This window comes from Amphiprion ocellaris, chromosome 6, assembly GCF_022539595.1.
Source record: "Amphiprion ocellaris isolate individual 3 ecotype Okinawa chromosome 6, ASM2253959v1, whole genome shotgun sequence".
NCBI lineage: Eukaryota > Metazoa > Chordata > Actinopteri > Pomacentridae > Amphiprion > Amphiprion ocellaris.
The window spans coordinates 11,953,673-11,977,641 of NC_072771.1; the positions used below are offsets into that span (position 1 = coordinate 11,953,673).

Sequence of the window (23,969 nt, forward strand, 5' to 3'; positions counted from 1 at the left end):
TTTATTGTATGTGTCCTTGTAGGTACTATGTGTGTGTGGCCATCCTGATCTACTTCCTTCCACTGCTGATGATGGGTTGTGCTTACCTGGTGGTGGGACTGACCCTCTGGGCCAGTGAGATCCCTGGAGACTCTTCTGACCGCTACAAGGAGCAGCTGACCGCCAAACGCAAGGTAACCTGCACTGCTGCAGCTTCTGGATTCCTAACTAATGTAATCACAATACTTGTCCCATACACTTCTGTAGTGTGCAGCTCTGAACAGGACACACACATAGTACTGGGATGAAATAATCATCACAGTACCATAAAATTACTTTCATCCCTTTTTTTGTTGGTTTTCCAGCCCACCTGTTGTCCCTTCAGTTCACCTCAGTCTCTTCATCTGCTGTTTTTGCTGTCAGCCTTCCTTTTTCTGCTCATCTGTCTGTTTTTCACTTTTCATCTGTCACTGTTAGTGCATGCCAGGTGTGATCAGTTAAAGTGATGTGGAGGATACTTTCCTAATGAAGACACCTGCAGAGACATGTAGAGAACATGAAATATAATAAATATGCCTGCAATGATTACATTGGTCTCTTTGGGTGAGGCTGAAGACATTCAGTCAGATACATTTTTGTAGCTTTTGTAGTTTATTTAGTTTTACTTCAGTATGCTGTTAAGTAATCAGATTTTGGCTAATGGATTGGATAAAATTCTGATCAGATTAGATCATGTGATCCAGTCTTGGTTTTAATCGGGATCAAACCTTCAGTGTGTGCTTCAAAACAGTTTAAAAGCACTTGGATACCTGTGATCAAAAAAATAAAAATAAAAATCATTATTATCCAGATCAGGGTGGATTCAAGGGGATTTCAGGAAAAAAATATCCTAAAATTCCAAAGTTGGTCAAATAATATCTATGATTCCCATGATATATTGGTACCATTTATTTATATTTTGCACTTCATTTGATTTAACAATAATCTCTTAGTTATGTAGAACATGATTATCTAATTGCACCTATCATTCAGTTTAAGAGGAAAAAACCTGTTTCTGAAATATTCTCTTTCTATCCAGTGACAGCTGTAATGGTTGGAGTCAAACAAAGTATGCAGCTTTGGTGTTCCCTCAAATAGTGATGGGTGGAATTGCTGTGGTATAACGCTTGCATACAGGAATAAAATGGAAAATTCCATTCAAAACAACAAGCAGGGCTGCCTTATTGCACAATCCAAATCCTTGGCAAAACTTGAAATTTTCAGTGTAGGACATTGCTGCTCGGAGGTTGTTGTTTCCTGTTAAGAAAATGTTAACACAGTCAGCAAAAAGAAGAAAAATGCTGAAAATGATGGATGGCGTATACCTGCATTCTACAGCCAGTGAATCAGACAAGATTAACCATTACAGTGCAAAACAGATGAAGCAGACAGTAGGGTACCTTCTATGAATTTCAGTAAAGCAAAAAAAAAACCAAACACAAAAAAACAAGTATTTGTCCCCATAAAATACATTCTCAAACAGCTGTCAGCTCATAGTTATCAGGTCGTATTGTGCCTCCTACAAGAAGAGCTTTTGAAGCTGCTCTGCTCAACAATGAAAAAGAAAACTGAACCTTCTTTTATTCTTACCTTTCACATTCTTATGTTTTAAAGCAGATGTCCAAAATATCCACAGCATATTTGTGTATGAAATATAGTAGGCTTTAATGGTTGTAGATCAGTTGAGTAGAGAGAAAAAAAAAAAGAAGGGGAAAGATTTTCTCCTCAAATAAAAAACAAAAAACACTAAAAGTGACTCCATGCTGGCTGTTCTACATGCTGTTTAGTAAACTGTCTGTGTTGTGACATGTAGTCCCATTTAGAGCACTGATAATCTGGATTTGATTATCTTGAATAGTTGCTATTTAGATTGTGGTGATGCCAGTGTTGCTTTAGAGGTAAGATGGATGGGATTTCAAAATCCAGATCATTGTGATCCAGATTAAACTCTGTGAACAACTGGGCCCAGGGTAGTCATTACTTGTGACTCGATGAAGTTGAATTTAGTGGTTTTAAGTGATATGAAAAAAAACTGGACAGATTTTTAATTCACTCATAGCTCCGTCAACATGATTTGCTTTGTCATTTTGGTGCTCCACTGCCTTTTATGTCCATCATGGCGTTGCTTTAAATGCCAAACAACCTTTTAGTCAAATGACATTCCCATGAGCATCATTGGTGCTTAGTGACACTTAGTGATGGTGAACATGGTGAACAATAATAACTATAATCAGCTACAACATAAAGCCACTGTGTCCCATCAGTGTGTTATTGTTGACACTGTGAAAGTAGCATATAAAGTACAGCTATTATTACTTATTACTGTTATTATTATTAAGTTTGTCTGTGAATCTGTGAATCTGTCTGTGTGAAACATTACTGAAAAACGGAGCAACAGATTTGGATGAAATTTTCAGAGAAGGTCAGAAATGATACAAGGACCAAGTGATTAGATTTTCGCAGTGATGCGGCTTATAGTCTGGATCTACAGCTTTGTTAAAGATTTCCCATTGGGAGATATAGCAGCCGGCATGGTGTCACTGTAACCACGATGTGAACACTGTGTCAGTTACCCGCTGACGATCACATGATTGCGATCCTACTACAAACTGACTGTGATTTATCAGTTGGAAATCATACAAGGAACAAATGATTAAACTGTGGGCTGTTTTTGAGTCCCATCAATTCCTGCCATCCACTACATATTTAGGTCACGCAATGTAGCAAACCCTACCCAGACACGTTAAGTTCAGCCGTCAGCCTTATTTTGAACACAAATTCACCTTTCTGTCCTTCACTCATTTCTTCACCGTAAGACCTTGTCCCCATTGCAGCTAGGTGCTTCTAAGTTTAGAGACATCCTTTGCTAGACAGCAACAGCGTGTAACCGTTGTCTTTCATCTTTATTTGAATTTTCTGACTTTTCGGCAGCGCCTTCGTCATGTCAAGACACCGCTTCTTAGAGGAATCACTTCCTGTGCTGCTGGAATGGTGACAAAATAAAAGCCCGCAACATTAAAAATACGTCTTCAAAATAAAAGCATGGAAGGAACGGTTATTATAACAGTAGCAAAAAAAAGGTTTGCAAAAAGTGATGAACTGATCAACAGACTTTTATAAGAGTAATTTACACGTAATTTGGTATTCATACATAACATGCACATGCATAACACGCTTATGCTCAGCACAAGGTAATTTTGTAGATAAGATTTCATCCGTCGGAAATGATACATCAACTGAACAGCCTTGGTGGAGTACTGCACTCTATGAGTACTTTTCTAGTTGAAATTTGTTTTAATAGATCTAATAATAATAATAATAATAATAATAATAATAATAAATAACTGAAAAAAATGAAATCAAACACTGCATCACAAGATAATTTGGATTTGAAAATCTTGAAAATAATGACTTAAGGATGGACTTGCACATAAGCCAGAGTGAATTCATGAAATCTCTTGGAATTTGTGGTGGCCTTCAAAGCATGGTAGTGCAAAAGCACTAGAAAATGACTCATACAGCCAAGTCTTAACAATTCTTTTCCATTTTTAAACATTCTTAACCTTGGTTGCAAAATTTAAATTGTGCATGATGCTGATACTTCCTCTGCTCTAATGAGGCATGAGGCTTCTGATGCTTCTTTCCACAGTATGGTCAGTTCATTGTCAGTGAGCGCTGTCTCTTATTGACAGCACTAATGATGTGTCTATGCACATCACATTTTCATTTTGCCAGACAGAAAGTTCAAAGCAGCTGAGCTTGTTAAGGAAAAGACAAGGTGAAAGCAGAGTCCTCAGTGGAGAAAATCAACCCAGGGCAGTATGTCTCATCATCAGGAGGTTACAGATCAACCAAGAAACTGACAATGCCTACTGGGGCACTGTTGTGATTGATGATTTACCTGGACACATTTTAGAAATACTATATCTTATTTATAAAGCTGCTGTTACTGCTACTTCTTCTGACAGGTCTATTGTACTGAAATTTCTGGCATTCTGACAATAAAGAAACTGTAGACTTTTAGCACTATTAAATAAATACAGATTTGTCATTTCCTACCCCTTCAAGCTTCTCTGATCCAGCCTCAGATGTGGATGGATGGTGGTGAAACTTGTTATGAAATAGTGAAGGAAAACAAAGAAAATGAAAAGACATTGTTAGGATGACCGTTTTGCGGTTGGATAAGAGAGGAGGCTTGAGGCGAGATCAGATGCAGGTCAACCTGGCATTTATTCGCCAATGTAACAGTAAAAAATACACAAACAGCAGAGGGTGGTGACTGGCATGTGGACCCCTCCCCCTCCCCCTCCCTCTCCCTCTCTCCCTCTCCCTCTCTCCCTCTCTCCCTCTCCCTCTCCCTCTCTCTCTCTCTCTCTCTCTCTCTCTCTCTCTCTCTCTCTCCCTCTCTCTCTCTCTCTCTCTCTCTCTCTCTCTCTCTCTCAACTGCCAGTCTTTTATAGGCCTCTCCCTAATCAACCCCTCAGGCCTACCAACATAAGGGTGAATCAAAAATAATCAAACACAGGAATTTCATAAAAATATAATGTCTTTAATTTTAACTGTAACAACAAACAGAACTACATATCCATTTCCTAAAAGTAACCATTAACATCCTCATCTAGCAATGTATTTATTTCATCACTCGACGAGATTTATTCTCTCCCTGTCCTCACCTACACTTGGTTCCTCCCAGAACCTTTAAAAAGACGTTCCAGCCCAATGGGACTCTTTTGGCTGCAACACCTGTGGTGACAACAGAGAGGTGAGTGATAGCACACTTTTCACTTGATATCTTCTTAAAACAATGTCCCAGATCCACTTCAAACTGGCATCCAGTTGTAAGTTAAGTCAATCACTTAACCATTATGCTAAACTATTATTTCCTTTCCTGCAGGCCTCACCAGGGTTTTCACCCAATGCTACCAGGAGAAGCCACCACACCGCACATGGCAGCACATGCCAGCCTCAAAACCACACTCAATAAATCAATAAAACAGTCATTGTCTTGTGTTTTATGTCGTGAATGTGAACTCCGTGCTAGTAATGAAGTTGACCTTCATTACAGACATGCTTGTGCTGTCATGTTTCCAACAGGTGGTGAAGATGATGATCGTGGTGGTGTGTACGTTTGCCATCTGTTGGCTACCCTACCACGTCTACTTCCTGCTGCACCAGTTTTTCCCAGACATGTTTGAAGAGCAGTTCATCCAGCAGGTCTACCTGGCCATCATGTGGTTGGCCATGAGCTCCACCATGTACAACCCCATCATCTACTGCTGCCTCAATGACAGGTTAGTCAGCATCTACACATGCACACCAATATATTGGTGCTTAAATATTCCCCTCAGCTTAAGGTGAAACTTCAATTTAAAACTCACATTTTATCATATTCTAACGAGAAGCATCCATGTGATCAAGTCTTATCTCTTCGTGTTGGTTTTTTTTGTGCTTTTGCTGCTGTTTGCTTCATCTGTACTTATTAGTGTTGTTTTTCTTTTAAATAAATACAGGATAATTTAGGACAGTCATTCATAACTTAATCATTTTGAGTTTCTTTTTTGTATAGAAACATTGTCCCTTTTTTGTTCAATTTTGAGCTCATGCCAATAAAACGCAACACATCCTGCACAGATGTTTTCACACAAAAAGACTTCCCAAGGGTATAATCTCTTCCATCTTGGTAGGCTACTCATTTGGCAGGTTTAAACTTTAAGACAGCAAGGTGCCAACCAGTTTCAGCTTTTAGCTTAGTTTATTAAAACTCCTCTCCTGTACACAATAGGACTGTCAAGTGGGAAATTTAAAAAATTAATAAAATTATAATTGACCTGTTCAAATCATTCACTGAATCTAAAGATGGACCAACCCTCCATGATGTCCCCTGTCAGCAACAACTCCCCTTCTCCTAATGTACCCAACAGAAAAATCCCTAACTCACTGTAGGTGTGTTGGAAAAGCTAAGCCTGGCTCAGTCTTCAAGCAGTTAAATGAGTATCTCATTGCACAAATTATAGGATCCACTGGTAAGTGGCTATGGAGCACAAAGACATCAAGTAACCACCAGCCAATTTATTTTAATAAGAATAATACTAGTGTAATCATGTCTAAACAAAAACTCCAAAAATAAATCTCAAGGTCTGGGATCACCACAGTTAATTAATGATGTCCTGGTTCGAGGGTAAAGACCATATATTTACATAGAATAACTTCTTAGTCTTAGGCAGTAGAAAATGAGTGATTTCACACAGAGAATGACACACACAGACTCAAATCAATTATGCTGTTAGACCAAAGTTATTATTTAAATGTCCCAAAAGCACATTCAAATATTTTGTTTCAGTTTCAAAAAAAAAAAAAAAGAAAAAAATCTGGCCAGAATGAAAGATTTGCTGCAGCTTTCAGTCTCTTAGTTCAGTTGTGCACAACGTCAGCTCAGTGTTGTGTCACTTTTGAAAGTTGCCTTCCCAGTCACACCTGAAGGAAAGATCTTACTGACATAGAAGGTCGGCGATCCAAATCCTACATGAGAACGGAAAATCCACGTTGGTAGTCCACGGCCACGGTCACTCCTGGCGGTAGAAATCGGCGCAGAGCGGCAGTCAAAGCTCCCTCTTCAAACCGAGGCACCTCACATAGTCCAGGCTATTACAACAAATATAAGTTTCAGACACTACGCTGGAAAATCCCCAGTTCTGGATCCCATTTCCTTGCTTCACAGAGAGCTAACGCTACGTCTATCTCCTTCTACAGCAAGCATGGAAAACAAAGAATGTGTACAGCGCAGTACTGCTGCCACCTTAACTACAACAGGCTAGGCTAAACATGCTACACATACACATGTACGCTAAAAGTCAACTTACACACACAGCTAAATCATTAAATACTGGCCACATAACTTTTAAAACATCTAAACAAGTTATATGTAACAACAGTCCACATACATTTCATGTATTGAAACACACACACTGTCTGAGATGAACAGTGCAGCAAATTCTGAATATTCACTGTGGCTAGACAGTAACATTTAAATTTTAAACAGAATTAAAAATTACAAAAAAAAAACGATGTATATGAGCCTACCTATTACAACAAATATAAGTTTCAGACACTACGCTGGATCCCGTTTCCTTGCCTCACAGAGAGCTAATGCTACGTCCATCTCCCACTACAGCAAGCATGGAAAAGAACGAGTACAACGCAGTCCCGCTGCCACCTAGAGGAATTTACCACCAAGCGTATGTCAACTGCAGCAAAATGTCAAAAATACCAACAGCTGATAATGAAAAGAAATAAATGACTTCACTTGAAATTTTGTGTCTGATTACAATGCAATAGGAATCTCATATCATCTTGAAGACTTACTAAATACTGTTTTATCTACATATGTATTTATTCGTAAATACATGGAATGCTTAACATATTTAATATTTAACAAAATCATACTAATTTATTCAAATGAACTTTTAAACATGCAAAACATATGAAATATTTTTGTAAACTTCTAAATGGTAACTTTTAGGAGGGTTACACTAGGTTCCTAGCAAATGTTAAGCTACGTGTCTGCAGGGCCATTTTTCCTCGCATGGAAACACATCACATCTGAATATCGCTCACTTGGTGGGTGGATCACTGGGGGCCACTAGGTGGTCACATGACAGCTGCCTTGAGCTTCAGTCTGGTAGATGTGTTGGACCAACATGGCGGTTCGGTTGCAAACTTTCTCTTTTATTACGAAACCAGTTCAGGGAAAAGTATTTCTGAAAGCATCTGAGGTAAGAAGTAAGTTGTGCAGCTGCAGAATCTGTCCTCATTTTAGTTCAGCGATGGCTAGTTTAGATGTTTTATGAAAGTTTAGCAATGTGTTGGACCTCCGCTCAGTGCACCAAATTTGAAAAAAGTAGAAGTCAAGTCTACTTTATGCAGATGAGCTGCGGGCAGCTCTTGGGCGATGCACCACAATGCAACTCGAAACACAATGCAACCAGCATGTGATGTGGTGCGTTTCACATAGACAATGAATGGTGTGCAAGAAACTGACGGATCCTGTGGACACGCACCGTGACAGAGTTACACAGAAAACACACATTAATAAACAGCTAACAAGACTGACAGGTTAGATACACCTTTACATCCAGGTGGAGTGATTGCTGCAGCTTCATTGGATGCATGGGAGAGATGAGCAGTCAGGTTAATCAGGAGGGTAAATATGAAGAGCAGCAAGGGTTGAAAGTTTAGGCCAGTCTGACAGGCAGGATTTGAAGAATAAGCAGGAATTAGTCCTGGTCAGGAGACCGCACACACTAATAGACACACATTAAACTGGATCAGGAAGATTTCCACACCATGGGTCCTAACAATGATCCATGTCTGTATGCCATGATACAGTTTAAATGGCTGAGTTACGTTACAATCCCCTTCCATTTAGTTGTCTCGAATGGCAAAATTAGCAATGCAGACCTAAGCCATTTATTGTGCAAGACAGTAAACATGTTTATTCCTGCTGTAAAGTTGGACATTGTAACATCAGGGGCTATAAGGATTATGTGGTTTTTGGAGAGAGCCTCAAGTGTCCATTTGAGGAACTGCAGTTTTTATCACTACATGTTGACTTATTTGTTTAGCCCCGGAGGTTAAAGTTGAAAATTCCTGGTAAAATTCCTGGTAATGGAGAAAAACAAGTTTTTTTCAGAACCATCTGACTGATGGTTCTGAAAAGACAAAAAACTAAAGACCCATTTTAAGGCTATCACCGGGATTAAAAAAGCAGGCATCCACTGTATTGTGTGTCTTTTGACTAGACAGAGTAAAGGATAATTGACCACTTTTTAAATCTTTAACAAAGATAGAAACTCATTTGGCTGCTTTTGCTGATGAGTAGTAATCATAATGTCCTTCAGGACTGCAATCAATGACACAGACGCACGCATGCACCACACACACAGGTTAGTACTTCACATAAAAATAACCAGTCCTCCCCTGCTGCCTTGGTGAAAACTCCACCACCACAGTAGAGAGGCTGCCTGTACTCACTTTGAGATCCTTTGTCTAGAAACTCTCTGCACCTCAAAGACTTCCACACATGGACTGAAATTCAGGTAAACTTCAAATTTTTAAACCCATCTCTGAATCTGGCTGAATCCCACTGTCAACAGAAGTTTATTCTCAGACTGGCATTATTAGCATTCTGTCCATCAAATCAAATGAAGTCAAATGATTGCCACTTGAAAGAATTAGAACAGATGGCCAGCTCTGTTGTCTTTAATCAAGTGTTTCCTCTTGTCCTCTGTCACAGCCACTTGCTAACTGTATGTGCTGTGGGAGAAATGAGATTTCACACTTGGTTGTTTTTGCCTAAGAAGTTAATTAATTCCTAAAAATGAAAATATGTAGTTTGGCCTGCAGTGAGCTGAAGTTTCTTCACACAGGATATTGACCATCTTCTTTCTCTATCAGCTCGGCCAATTTAAATTCAAATATGTGACTGATAAGGAGCCTCTCACTTTTCAGTCTCTTCTCTGTTCAGCTTCCAGCAACTGACATTTTCCCTTTCCCCCCCAATCTTGACTTCTCTCCCTGTCTGGGCTTACTGTTTGTCTGCGTTTACTGAGCTGAGGAGTTTCCTGTCCGGCCCTCTTGATGTCTTCATCTCTGCAAAATGATTCCGTCATCTCATCGCTTCTCAATGCAATGTTTCAAATATTTTTAGCCTTGATTTATAACACCTTCAGATGTGTTAATGAACATTAGAATGCTTCAGATACAGTCTGTGCTCTTTTTCCATTTTCTTATTTTTACATCACATTTCTTTTAATCTGTTACTGTGGTTCTACATCAGGCTGCAGCATATAGTAGACAGTCCTCAGAATGGAGGATTTCCACCTTGTGTTACACCGAGGCTCAAGCGCAGGAAATAGAGATCGTAGACCAAGGAGATTTAGAAAGCTTTATTTACAATTTGCAGGGTATAATACAGGACAACAACAGGAAACTGGAACTACCTATACGGAACTACAACAGGAAACCAGAACTATACAAGAAACTGGAACTATATGAAAACCCGGAACTATACAGAACTACAACAGGAAACCGGAACTAACTCTAACCGCCCTAGGCGGACTGCACGAGACGTCCTCTAAGGGACAGGAAGACTAGCTATACTAACAAACTCAAAAATGTAAACCCCGGCTTGGTACAACCAAGAGAGGAATACAACGAAAACCAAAACCTAAACAAAACCCCAGACTAACAATAATCCTGACAAACCCCAAAACTCAATAATGCTACAAACAACTGATGTAAAAGACCCGAGATGTTAACCTTAGCTGGTGACAGTAACCTACACAGAAAATAGAAATAGATAATAAAGAACAACAGTTAATCATGAATTACTATCGTCTGGTAGTGCTCGGTATTGGGGACTTAGCTGACTGGGCAGGGGAACAGCGTTCATGGCATGGTCCAGGCTGCAACCTTCCTGGTAGAGAGACGACCCAGCAGATGGAGAATGGGACTGCGGTGGAAAGGAAGATGTCATACTGGGAGGGTTATGCAAGCTGTGATGGCAAACTGATCTCTTGGCTTGAGAGGCTGGCAGCAGGTGCGTACTTCAGAATACAGGAATGGAAACAGCAGATCCAGGAGGCGCAGGCAGGAGCACTAAAAGAAACACAGGATTACTGAGAGTCAAAATAACTGGCAAGGACTGAATAGTGCACAGCACTAACAAGTGAAGGTTCACAATCCCACTGCGAGTGAACCGTGGCATCTGGTTTTATGGAGAGGTGAGTGTAGATGACAATCAGAAACACCTGCCTGTGCTCTGCTTCTGCTGCTTGCGAATCTCGCGCACCTGCTACTCAGCCTCTGTGTCAAAACACACCTAGGAGAAGGAAAAGCCTGGACCGGAGGAGGGAAGGGACTGTCACTGGTCACAGCCAGAGGCTGTGACCGTAACACCTTGGCTGCTTGTGTTTGTGTGAAATGGGAAGAAAAAAAAAAAAGTTCAATATAATTAGTGACTTGGCTGACAAAAATAGAAAACATATCATAATCATACAATCCTAGTCCAGCTTATTAAAGAAGCAGATAATGTCCATAAAGCTGACCTCATCCCTGTCATGCGTCTGGTAGATGATCTGTTTGTAGAAGCTTCTGATGTTGGAGATTCAGGCATTTTTGGCAGTTTTGAAGTCCCCCACCAGTGAAAATCCATTTGTCCAACTCTGTTAGCACATCCACAGCTGTGGTGTGGTGCATTTTTATATGCTGGAAGGAATGTCATAAGTAAAATGCACTACTAAAGTACACTACCGTTCAAAAGTTTTGGATCACCCAGGCAACTTCATGTTTTCCAGGAAAACTCACACTTTTATTCATGCGATAACAGAATTGCACAAGGGTTTTTTAATCATCAGTTGGCCTTTCAACACCATTAGCTAACACAATGTAGCATTAGAACACAGGAGTGATGGTTGCTGGAAATGTTCCTCTGTACCCCTATGTAGATATTCCATTAAAAGTCAGATGTTTCCAGCTAGAATAGTCATTTACCACATTAACAATGTCTACACTGGATTTATCATTCATTTAATGTTATCTTCACTGAAAAAGGTCAGTTCCATTACTTTGTTTTTTGAAATAATTCTGTTGAACCACAATTTAAAACTGTCTGATTTTCATTTGTGAATATTTTGTATTTTTAAATTTACTATTACTTTGGTCAGTTTCAAGTTATTTCAGTGATGATTGTGGGTTTTTCTTTCTCTAACAGAAAAGTACCAACAATTTTGTCCACATGTATATATCCAAGCTATTTCAGGGCAGTAGGGCATTGTTTTCATTGAGACAACTAGCTAAATATGCAACTGGGTTACACAGAGTTATTGTTGTTAATGAGTTGTTGTGGGTTTTTGCCAATGACAGGAGAGGGTTTTTAGCAAAATGAACTAGAGATATTTATCTCTTTATAAAACCTGCATTAAAAGACTTTTTGTCCACTAGGGAGCTACTCAACAAGCTACACTGATTTCCTTATGAAGCTGATATGGCTAATGCATTACCAAGGCTATTTACACAACCAGCAAACACAGTGCCTTATTGGCATTCATTTAGAGTTGTTTCTCAGACCACCTGACAAATTTTAATCTATTATTTATTCTCCTGAGAGAAATATCTGACTCTTAGGCTGCCAAATTCTTCATTGTGTACTCTATTTGTGGTTTGTTACTGAGCAGATAGTACACAGTGTTTGTGTAAAAGTTTTTCCTGGAGCTAACCTTTCAGAGCTGTGGAGTTATGTGGAATTATCACAGACTACCACCCCACCTTGTTGCTACCCTGTCACTGACTGTCACCAAGGCTTTATCCTGGCTCATGACAGTGTGACAGCCCTAGATTTTATCCTGACAACGTGGTGAAACTGAAAAAAAAGCAGTCAAGGCAGAGGCCAGAAAAACAAAAAACAATTAGCTCAGCAATACTAAAAACTTTCTTAGTGCTGAATGGAACAGCAGCCTGGTGATACACTATATTGCCAAAAGTATTCACTCACCTGCCTTGACTCGCATATGAACGTAAGTGACATCCCATTCCTAATCCATAGGGTTCAATATGAAGTCGGTCCACCCTTTGCAGCTATAACAATTTCAACTCTTCTTGGAAGGCTGTCCACAAGGTTTAGGAGTGTGTTTATGGGAATTTTTGACCATTCTTCATGAAGCACATTTGTGAGGTCACACTGATGTTGGACGAGAAGGCCTGGCTCTCAGTCTCCGCTCTAATTCATCCCAAAGGTGTTCTATCGGGTTGAGGTCAGGACTCTGTGCAGGCCAGTCAAGTTCATCCACACCAGACTCTGTCATCCATGTCTTTATGGACTTTGCTTTGTGCACTGGTGCACAGTCATGTTGGAAGAGGAAGGGGCCAGCTCCAAACTGTTCCCACAAAGTTGGGAGCATGGAATTGTCCAAAATGTCTTGGTATGCTGAAGCATTCAGAGTTCCTTTCACTGGAACTAAGGGGCCAAGCCCAGCTCCTGAAAAACAACCCCACACCATAATCCCCCCTCCACCAAACTTTACACTTGGCACAATGCAGTCCAACAAGTATCGTTCTCCCGGCAACCGCCAAACCCAGACTGGTCCATCAGATTGCCAGATGGAGAAGCGCGATTCATCACTCCAGAGAACGCGTCTCCACTGCTCTAGAGTCCAGTGGCAGCGTGCTTTACACCACTGCATCCCACGCTTTGCATTGCACTTGGTGATGTAATGGCTTGGATGCAGCTGCTCGGCCATGGAAACCCATTCCATGAAGCTCTCTGCTGAAGCACTGTTCTTGAGCTAATCTGAAGGCCACATGAAGTTTGAAGGTCTGTAGCGACTGACTGCAGAAAGTTGGCCACCTCTTGGCACTATGCACCTCAGCATCTGCTGACCCCGCTCCGTCAGTTTACGTGGCCTACCACTTTGTGGCTGAGTTGCTGTCGTTCCCACACACTTCCACTTTCTTATAATACAGCTGACAGTTGACTGTGGAATATTTAGGAGCGAGGAAATGTCACGACTGGATTTGTTGCACAGGTGGCATCCTATCACAGTTCCACGCTGGAATTCACTGAGCTCCTGAGAGCGACCCATTCTTTCACAAATGTTTGTAAAAGCAGTCTGCATGCCTAGGTGCTTGATTTTATACACCTGTGGTCATGGAAGTGATTGGAACACCTGATTCTGATTATTTGGAAGGGTGAGCGAATACTTTTGGCAATATAGTGTAGCTCTGTATGGGTTTGTCATTATGAACGACCTCTTTTACGCAACCTGTGGTCATTTGATCAATTGTTGATAAGAATTAAAAGTGGATCCCTCTCCAGTCATTCATTTGACTCCTAAAAACTCACTTGTGTATATCCAAGTTTCATATTTAGAAGATTCGATCTATCCATCTATCCATCCATCATCTATACACGCTTAGGGTCGCGGGGGCCAGGAGTCTATCCCTGGCTGCTGCGACCCTATGACTTAGGGCGAAGGCACAAGACACCCTGGACAGATCACCAGTCTATCACAGGGCTACACATAGAGACAAACAATCACACTTACATTCACACAAATGGACAATTCAGAATTACCAATTAACCCCAGCATGTTTTTGGACTGTGGGAGGAAGCCAGGAAGGAAGCCATGCATGTACAAGGAGAACATGCAAACTCCATGCACAAAGATTCAAGGCCAGGACGTGAACCAGGGATCATCTAGCTGAAAGGCATCAGTGCTAACCACCGAGTCACTGTGCAGTCTTTAGAAGACTCCTCCATGAAAAAAATCCTTTTCTGCCTTAAAATGTCTTAGGTGTAATTTACACTGTTGTTTCCATGAAGTCTCTGCCTCCTTCTCCGCCCACCCCTGCCCCTGTGCCACTCGCTGCAGCTCAGCACACCAGCTCACCTACAACTGTGCTCAAACACTGTGATACTGCTCTGCACTACACAATGGCAAGCTGTAATGTTGGACTACTCCAGCCACTCATGTTCGAGCCATAAACCAGGAAATCTGAATCTGCATTTCTGAGACTATCTTTAGTATGCTGCTGACTGCTTATTCCACTCATTGTTGCATGTAAAAACACTGTAGGGACATGCTAACGAGATAAAAAATAAACATGATTTTCACTAAAGGTGGTAATTAAAACACAAAATAGCTGATATTTCCTATACTAGTGGGGCAGATAACTGCATATATCAGAAGAATCTTTCAAATTGTCATACAAGGGCCAAATTTGGCATGTGTATGCATTATAGCTTACTTTTTCATAATACAACGTTAGCCATGCAATTTTCCAAAATGGCCGCCATTTTTCAAAATGGCCACCATTTCCGGTATGCGATACCATATAATTTCACATAGCGTGATGTAATAGAGCAAATTATACAATTTGGGTATCAAAATATCTGTAATAAACTATGAAGAATCCAAATTTACATGTGCTTACATAATGTTCACCATCTTTACAGCCTTTTTATGCACTTTACAGCAATCTAAGTGATTTTTAATGCATGGGGTGTAGGGATGTAGTGGTAGAGGTAGACACTTTTGTTCAGAAGTCAGCCACATCCTCTGGATGGACTCCTGGAACTAGTCCTCACTGCTTGCCCAACTCTCGCCTATGGCTCCAAGAAGTTGCTTGTGCACGGCAACGGCCACACCCTGGTAAACTGCGTTGGCTCCCAGGCCAAATTAGGTGAGGGTAACATGTGGTGTGCTACCCCATGTGAAGGAGTATGTCTGACTCCATCATTTATTGTGCATGAAGTCAACAAAAAATGAAGACACTTGACAATGGTGAAGATGCCAGTGGAGTGATGTTCAAGCACAACCAGGGCACACTGGTGAACATCATTGCTGTGAGACTCAACATGGGGTCTTGCGTCAACTAAATTAGATTTGCCAATAATGGAGCTTAGTTTATATTAATAGGCCTACTACTAATTTAGTCTCCCAAATGCTGTCTAATAAGCCCTGCATGAACTACAAATATGTAGAATAGTAGTATAATGGTATACCAAGTAGTTTGTAGCTATAGCGCCTGTCATTAAATTAGCCTAAAGTGTAGTTACAGTAGTTAGATAGCCGCGCCTGAATTGACAGGGTGTGCCAGCGTGGGAGAGCCGAGCCAAGGGTAACAGGGCTCTAAGTTACCCGGATGGTGTACAGATCACACGGGAGTTAGAATGACGCTAGATGAATGATCGGGCTAGGTGTAGGACATGCCATTATAATGTGCGAACCTAGTTGTATCCCATACACGAGTTGTATCCCATACACGAATGTGCTAAGGTGGTAAAAGGATAGCCCCTCGACCTTACATGTACGTACGATGGCGACTGCAATACCAAAATGGAAAACAGACTGGACCAAGTGCTGTCTGTGTCAAGAAGACAGGGATGAGGAGTTAAAATCTCCTCCAACTCGCTACGCCATAGAGCAGGATGGGTACTCTATGATTGGAAAGAACATACCTTTGTTTCAGTCCATCAATGAAATGCCAATAAAGTTTGATCCTGCCCGCCTAGATGAAGGTAGCGGTGTGGAAGAAACCCTTCGAGCAAATAAAGCAAAGTATCACCAAAGCTGCAGAGGACTCTTCAGCAACACAAGGCTGGCACGGGCCCAAAAAAGAGCAGCTAATTCAAGTTGCAATGCAGAAGCAGAAAGCTCTTCCAAACTGCGAAGAACCAGTCTTGATAGCAAACGTTCCATTTGCTTTCTCTCTGAACAAGAGTCTTCACCATCTGAGCTTAGACAGGCAATGACGATGCAGCTGAACAAGCGACTAAATAAGTGTGCTCAGAATCTGAAAGATGGGCGACTTTTGGCCATTCTGAGTGCCGGTGATGTGGTAGCTCAGGAGCTAAAGTACCGTGCTACCTGTCTTGCTGCTCTGCACAACAAAGAGAAGAGTCATCTGAGCAGAAATGCAAACAGCATGGAAGAGGAAAGTTGCAGAAACATCTACCCTCTTGTTTTCTCTGAGCTCCTGGCATATATGACAGAAGCAAAACTGAACTCTGAGGGACCTTCAGTATTCAGATTAGCAGAACTGGTGGATCTGTACCACTCCAGAGAGAAGAAGTGGTATGCTCTTCTTCCACGCCTTCACAGGTTGTGACACTGTGTCTGCATTCCGCGGACATGGCAAAAAGTCAGCCTGGCAGACATGGGATGTGTGCCCTGAGGCGTCAGGTGTCTTCACGAAACTGAGCTGCTATCCTGCAGACGTTGAAGAAGATGACACTGTGATGTTGGAGAAGTTTGTCGTCACAATGTATGACCGATCCAGTTCAACTGAAGCTGTTGATGATGCACGACTGGTACTGTTTGCCAGGAAGCAGAGATCCTACCAAGCTATTCCACCAACTCAAGCAGCTCTTGTTCAGCACATCAGACGTGCTGCATACCAGGCAGCATGTATATGGAGTCAGGCTTTGGTGTGCCAGCCTGAAGAAGAGAGTCCTGCTGAATGGGGATGGAAACAAGAAGGAGACTGCTGGAGCATCCTATGGTCTGCACTCCCACCAGTTGCTCAGAGTTCCTTACAGCTGACGAAATGCCAGTGCAAGACGCAGTGTCGCGGACGGTGCAAATGTTACAAGTTTGGTTTGAGCTGTACGATCATGTGCAGCTGCACCTGCTCAGAATAGTGTTTACGTGGAATCCATGAACAATGCCGAGCTACTCATAATAGAAATGACTTTACATGTACATGCTTTGCTTACTATTTCCCCTTTTTATTGCCTGTAATATGACAGAGTACAATGTAATGGTGTTGCAATAACAGTTTCGGTAAGGTAAAATCATTGTTTTGTGGCTTTCTGATGATTGTTAGAGCCTTGCTTTTGTCATAATTGAATTCTGCATTGCCAAAAATGCAAGAAATGGTGTTGATATCATCAAAATTGGGTAAGAAGATCCAGAGATATACCAAAAGAGCCAAAAATATGATGCCAATGTCCGCCATCTTGAAAAATGGCCGCCATTGGCGGCCATTTTGGATTTTTATGTGGCTAACGTTCTTTAATGAAAAAACTGCTAAAAAGTAATGTTCATGAAAAATTTGGCGCTTGTATGACAATTTGAACAATTGTTTCAATTATCTGCCCCACTATACTCATTAGAAATTAAACAAACCCTTTGTCAATTTAATATGCTTCACTGCTACAGTATTCATGGTCTTGCTGACTAATGCTAGATAATGTTTGCAGCTTCAGATCCTGTAGATATTGTTGTATACCTGATATTCCTGTTGTAATTAATTGGTTTTGTTCTACTATCTACTGTTATGCTATTTTTTTAGCATATACTATTATCCTTTACCTCCCCATCATGGTTACAATTGTTACTCTTCAGCAAGTAGGTTCAAGTTTATTGTTAAATTTTCAATATTTTGTGTGGGTTAAATATGTTCAGCAAACTTGGGGGCATCATTATCTCCAGCACTCCTGCTTAGCTTTAGAATTTATCGAAGGCTGAATCTAGTTTACTCTTGACCTTGATGTCTGCAACTGCACATTGTCAATTAACATTGCTAATATTTTGAATTTCAGATTAAACCTAACCTTCAGGCTGTAAAGGGAGTGAAAACGGAAGCCTTCAAATATGTCCGATTTTTTCCACTCTGCTGGGTTAACCATTCTGAATTGCACAATAAATCAGTTCATTTGTGCCTTTCTTCCACAGGTTTCGTGCTGGTTTTAAACAAGCTTTCCGCTGCTGCCCCTGCGTCCCTCAAGGCTCTTATGAAGGTCTGGAACTAAAGTCCACCCGCTTCCTTCAGACTCAGACCAGCGTTTACAAGGCCAGCCGAATGGAGACCACCGTATCTACCGTTCTCCAGGTTGGAGACGACGTTGAGCAGCCAAAGCTCAAGGCAACAGGGGTTTCGGGGCCCAGTGTGGCTAGAGTCGGGGCCAGACCACATAGCTCCTCCCTGGACCTCACATCAAATGGGTCATCATCCCGAAGCGTCTCCAAAACGGTATCAGAGACGTCCAGTTTCTACTCCAGTAACAACCTGCAAGAATGAACGTCAAGTACAGGTGGCATTTTGCCAGACAGCAGAGAGAGAGTGTGAGTTGACTGTTCACATAGCTGCTTATGTCTGCGTGTATTCATGCAAAGTACAGTGTGGATGTGTAAGTTTGTCTGCTAGTGACTGTGAGTTTCTGATGAATATATCTCTGATGTATTTACTGGAACATCATGATAGGAAAATTCTTCACTGAGCACTGTTCCTACCCACAACTGTCCTGGTAGAAAGTATCATGCTACTCACAGCTAATGACTAACTGGCAATAGGAAGATTTGTTCAGTTCTAGAAAGCAGTGAGGAGCACTTCAATGACACGAGCACATTTCAGTTCAAAAGCGACATTGAAGCAGACGCTAGCGCCTCCAATCTTCACAGCTTCTGCTTGTCTCACCAGCCCTCTCCCATTGCAGAGAGAAGGTTCACACATCCTCAATCACACAGGCTGTGTGACTTCACACAGTCTATTTTGGAGTGGAGCTATAACATGAGACCAGCATGCTTTCAACACAGCGACCCGTTGTTTTAACAAGGGGCCTCTCCAGAAAGAGACAAAGCTCGTGTTTTCAGTTTTCAGTGTGCAGAATGAGTGCCTGACTGTGGTTTCAGTTGAAAGGTTCACCCATAAAAAGTGATGAAGACTGAAAACATAAAAGCATAAACTCTGAGCTTTACATTTGTGTGTATGTAGATGCATGTGTGTGTGTGTGGATGCATTTGTATGTGTGTGTGTGTGTGTGTGTGTGTGTGTGTGTGTGTGTGTGTGTGTGTGTGTGTGTGTGTGTGTGTGTGTGTGTGTGTGCTTTTCCTGCGGGCGATGCTGAAAAGTTCTGCCAATCAGCGTAAACAGCAGCGGTGTCTGGCTCATCATTCATCTGGCTAAACATCGACCTCAACAGCTGGCAGCACAGTTTCTGAATTGTAGAAGTGCTTCAAAGGCTGAATTCAAGTGAAGATAAACACTTTACTAACGTTAAAATTGCCTGATATGAGACTTTGGTTCCAGATTAAGTCCACCACCACACAATGCTGATGTGTAGCCACAGATTGAAATGATCCAATGTCCCACAGGATTGGTACAGTTTTAAAATAATACCTGACCCATCAGCTTCCAGTCTGTCTAACCTGCTCCACCTTTATCAGATAAATAAATCTTAATTCATGATCTGAAAACTAGGCACCACTTTCAAACTGATATATTTATGTAATTCGCATTAGCTGCTCTATACTTTGACCTGTCAGCAACATGTGCTCTGTATCTGGCTGGGTTACATTTATAGCTCAATACTTCCCTGATACACACTGTTTCAGTCATGTTCTGTTAATGTGACTAAAGTCACCTCTGACCTCCTGTGTGGGAGGTGTTGGCTCGTTCAAACATCCACACTTTATCAGCTGTCACTGCATCAAAATATACTCCAGCAATGAGCAAGAAGGTGCTTGTTAAAATGAGGTTTAAATGTGTTTGTAGACTTCTCGGGCCTGGAATTTGCACAGGCAGCCTGTTAGCTCTTTGTTGTGCATCGATGTGCCTTGCTGCTAAGCATAATGTCTGTAAAAGGACTAGGCGAGCACAGGAGTAGCTCACTCTGCTGGAGTCCAAGAACAGGACAGTTAGGGGCCTGGAAGCACACTGGGATGAACTGTTATAACCTCCTACTGCGGTAAGCACCCACACACAGACGCAGCAAAAACTGGATTTGAGTGTTAGCTTTTGTTACAATGTTCTCAATCAAACTGTCTTAAAATGGTTTTAATAAGTTCACCAAATTTAATGTAATGGAGTTTATTTGATACAACTTTGGTATCTGTGAAAAAGTTTGTGTGGGTTTTTTAATTAATGGAAGTCAGAATATTTTATCTACAAATGTCCTTCAGTGAACTCAACAACTAAATCCACAAGACTTACATATTCGTTGTGTACAGAACACGCACACAGGCTCAGCTACACACATCCACCAAACAGCAGAACTATCAATTACAACATCTACAAAGATAGCAAAATACATTCAAATACGTCTTATTTTGAATATTTAATTCTAAAATCCTTATTCTTGCTGAAACAAAGGAAACAAAGATTTCACTTGTTTTGCATTGGGAATTAATTCACTGTTAAGGCATTATCACATATCCTCAGTTAAATCACGTTTTCAGATGAATATTTTTTGCATTACAACACAAGTACAAATGCACAGAGAGTGATCACCTGTTGTCACCTATCAATGACATTCACATACACACACACACACGTATACACATACACACACACACACCCCTACACACACACGTGCACACACACACACACACACACACACACACACACACACACACACACACACACACACGCAAACACACACACACATTTCACAGGCCTCCTCTTCCCTGCTGCTCTATTCTCAGCACACAAAGCCTGTTGTTATGAATTCCAGCTGAATGTCAGCTGTCATAAAAATAAGAAGCAGTTGTGACACAACGTTGTTTTTTTGTAAACGCAGTGCAGTGTATATCTAACACTGAAGAACAGACAGGGCAGGTCACATTCAGTGCAGAGAGAAAACGAAAGACATAACAGATTTTAGACAGTATTATTTATTTAACCATAGTTTACATTTCACTTTTTCTCTGCAGCTGGGATTTAAAAGTAGCACATCTGACAGAGTTATTAGAAGATTAAAGTATTTGCCAAGTCAGTGATCAGTTCAGTGATCAGAACATCAAAATCACAACTTTGAAGTTTCACACTAACACACGTAGACACACTATGCTGAGGGATAGTCTGGGATTTCCACTAAAAACTGAGAAGATTAAGGGTGGAATGTTTAAATACATAATTAATGGATTGAAGTGTAAATATATACTACACATTTGGTAGGTAGGTGGTTTATATGATGTGTTCCCATCCTCACTTAGCATAAAGACACAAGGCTGTCTTACAGCAGTGGAAGGCAAATCATTTTTGCAAAAGAAATATTAACCTGCATCACTGTGAATCTGTAAGCATCTGCTCCCACACACAATTCTAGAACAACTATTTTTATAGATCACACTTTTCTTGAACAAACATTTTTTGAAATGCTGTAATGTTGGCCACCACTATTAAAACATGCTGAAGAATTGACCCACGATTTAAACTAATTGTTGAACCTTATCTGATTAAATTAAATCCAACTCTATTATACATCAAGAGAATAATAATAAAATAAAAGAATAAGTTAAAAAAGAAATGTTTTTTTTCCTATAGAAAATGCAACATGACTCAGAGTTGGAATACCTGCACAGTTTGTGTAGTAGGTTTAATTGTTAATCCAAGTAATTAGTAGTTGCAATGCAAAATGTTTTTTTTCATCAAGTCAAAGGTTGGAGCTTGTACACATAACATTTTCAACACAGAAGTTAACTACAGTTTCCAAGGTGCATTTTGGCAGAAAACATCCAGTCGCCAAGCCTAAAGGGACACAAACAGGACATGTAGCTTTATCTTTGGAGACAGACGTATACCTCTGCTCTGATCACTTGGTGTTTTAACATGTAAATTCAGTTTGCTATAAATATTGTCATTAGTTGATATTCTACAGACTGCAAAAGACACAAAATATACCTCAAATGTGAAACAATACTTCAAGTCTTGTGCATTTTTCAGGACGGGACTTGATCTGTTATGGCATTTAAAAATACAGAGACACAGTAGTTGTATATGCTGAAGAATTATCAAGAAGCGGGGCTGGTGTAGTGGTGAGCACTTTCGCCTTGCAGCGAGAAGATCCCTGGTTCGCGTTCCGGCTTTCCCAGGATCTTTCTGCATGGAGTTTGCATGTTCTCCCTGTGCATGCGTGGGTTTTCTCCGGGTACTCTGGCTTCCTCCCACAGTCCAAAAATATGCTGAGGTTAATTGATCATTCTAAATTGCCCGTAGGTGTGAATGTGAGAGTGCTTGTTTGTCTCTGTATGTAGCCCTGCGACAGACTGGCGACCTGTCTAGGGTGTCCCCTGCCTTCGCCCGAGTCAGCTGGGATAGGCTCCCGCCCCCCCCCCCCCCCCCCCCCCCTGTTCTGTAGCTGATTTTTACTCTTGTTTCTACAGTGAGTTGGTTCACAACCAGGGTTTCTTTGTGTCAGGTGTCATGTTGCAGAACCTAATACAGTGGGACAGGTACTAGTTTGTGGGACCCAGCAGTATTATTCTGTAAATAATATCTTTTGTTTGAAATATATCTGGCATTTGAAATACACTGTTCTGATCACTTTTGATTAGAGATCAACCAATATGTGTTTTTCAGGACCGATACCGATTATTAGTGGTTCAAGGAGGCCGATAACCGATATTTGGAGCCGATATGCATTTGCCGTAAAAGTGTAAAAATTGACGTAAAACAATTAGAATAATGCAAACAATGTACTTTGTTTAAATGCCTGAAGCATGTTTATTTAATCAAACAAATAGAAAATAATAGCTCCAGAAGTGCATGGATTTCCTAGACTCAGAAGCATCTCTTATAAAGTTGAATAAAAGCTTAAATAAATAGCTCCTTGAAATTTTTCCACAGTAAATAAAGTAAAATTTAAATATAATTATAATGACTTATCTTTGTTTTAACCCTTAGGAATCTGGGGGGACAATTTGACTGAGGCCCATTTTTGACTAATTCTGATTTTACCTTTATATTTTACCTTAAAAACTGTTGATCTTGCTTTGCTTGGTGTCTTTTTTTCAGCACAACCTCACCTGTGTGATTCTACAATTATTTATACATTTTTGATATAATGTATGACCTAAAATTGCAGAAAAAAATACAAAGTCTAAGTAGGAAAAAGTTAGATTTTTTTTTACTGTGGACACCATAAACATGTGTAAAGAATCCGTTTCAGAACTTAGAATTCAAATATAAATTGTTTATGTAATAAAATAATGTGCAAATTTAGCAGTCAACACAGTTATATACCACTATTTGCACTAAAATGCAGGAAATTTTTAGGCGCTTTTGCACAACTATTTACAAAATCATCAGGAGTCACAATAAAATTTTACATAAATGAATTTGTGCCACTCCAAAAAAAACTTTTTCTGTCCACCACAGTCTCTACAATGGCAAAAACAATAGAAAACGGGCTTTATGACCATGGGGAGAATCTGGAGTCCTGGTGTTCTCCATTGCCGGAATACGTTTGTTGTTATTTATTATTATTATTATTATTATTATTATTATTATTATTATTATTATTATTATTATTATTATTATTATTATTATTGTTTTACATCTGAAGCAGAGTCTTCATTTTCTGTGCATCTTGTGTCTTCTCTGTGTCTGGCAGAGACAGTGATCTGTAGCCAAAGCCAGTGAAGGACGTGCTGCTGTCTGAGTGGAGCTGAGAG

The 23,969-nt window shown here is 40.6% G+C and overlaps 1 protein-coding gene across 1 annotated transcript in view; it reads left to right on the forward strand.

Moving 5' to 3' along the window:
• Window positions 1-23,969, forward strand: part of tacr1a (tachykinin receptor 1a) — a 126,819-nt gene that overhangs the window by 93,965 nt on the left and 8,885 nt on the right. Inside the window, exons 3-5 of the mRNA XM_055011410.1 lie at window positions 23-173; window positions 5,113-5,309; window positions 18,252-22,323. Of these exons, the coding sequence (XP_054867385.1) occupies window positions 23-173; window positions 5,113-5,309; window positions 18,252-18,597 (694 nt within the window). The 3' untranslated portion in view covers window positions 18,598-22,323. The remainder of the gene's footprint in view (window positions 1-22; window positions 174-5,112; window positions 5,310-18,251; window positions 22,324-23,969) is intronic.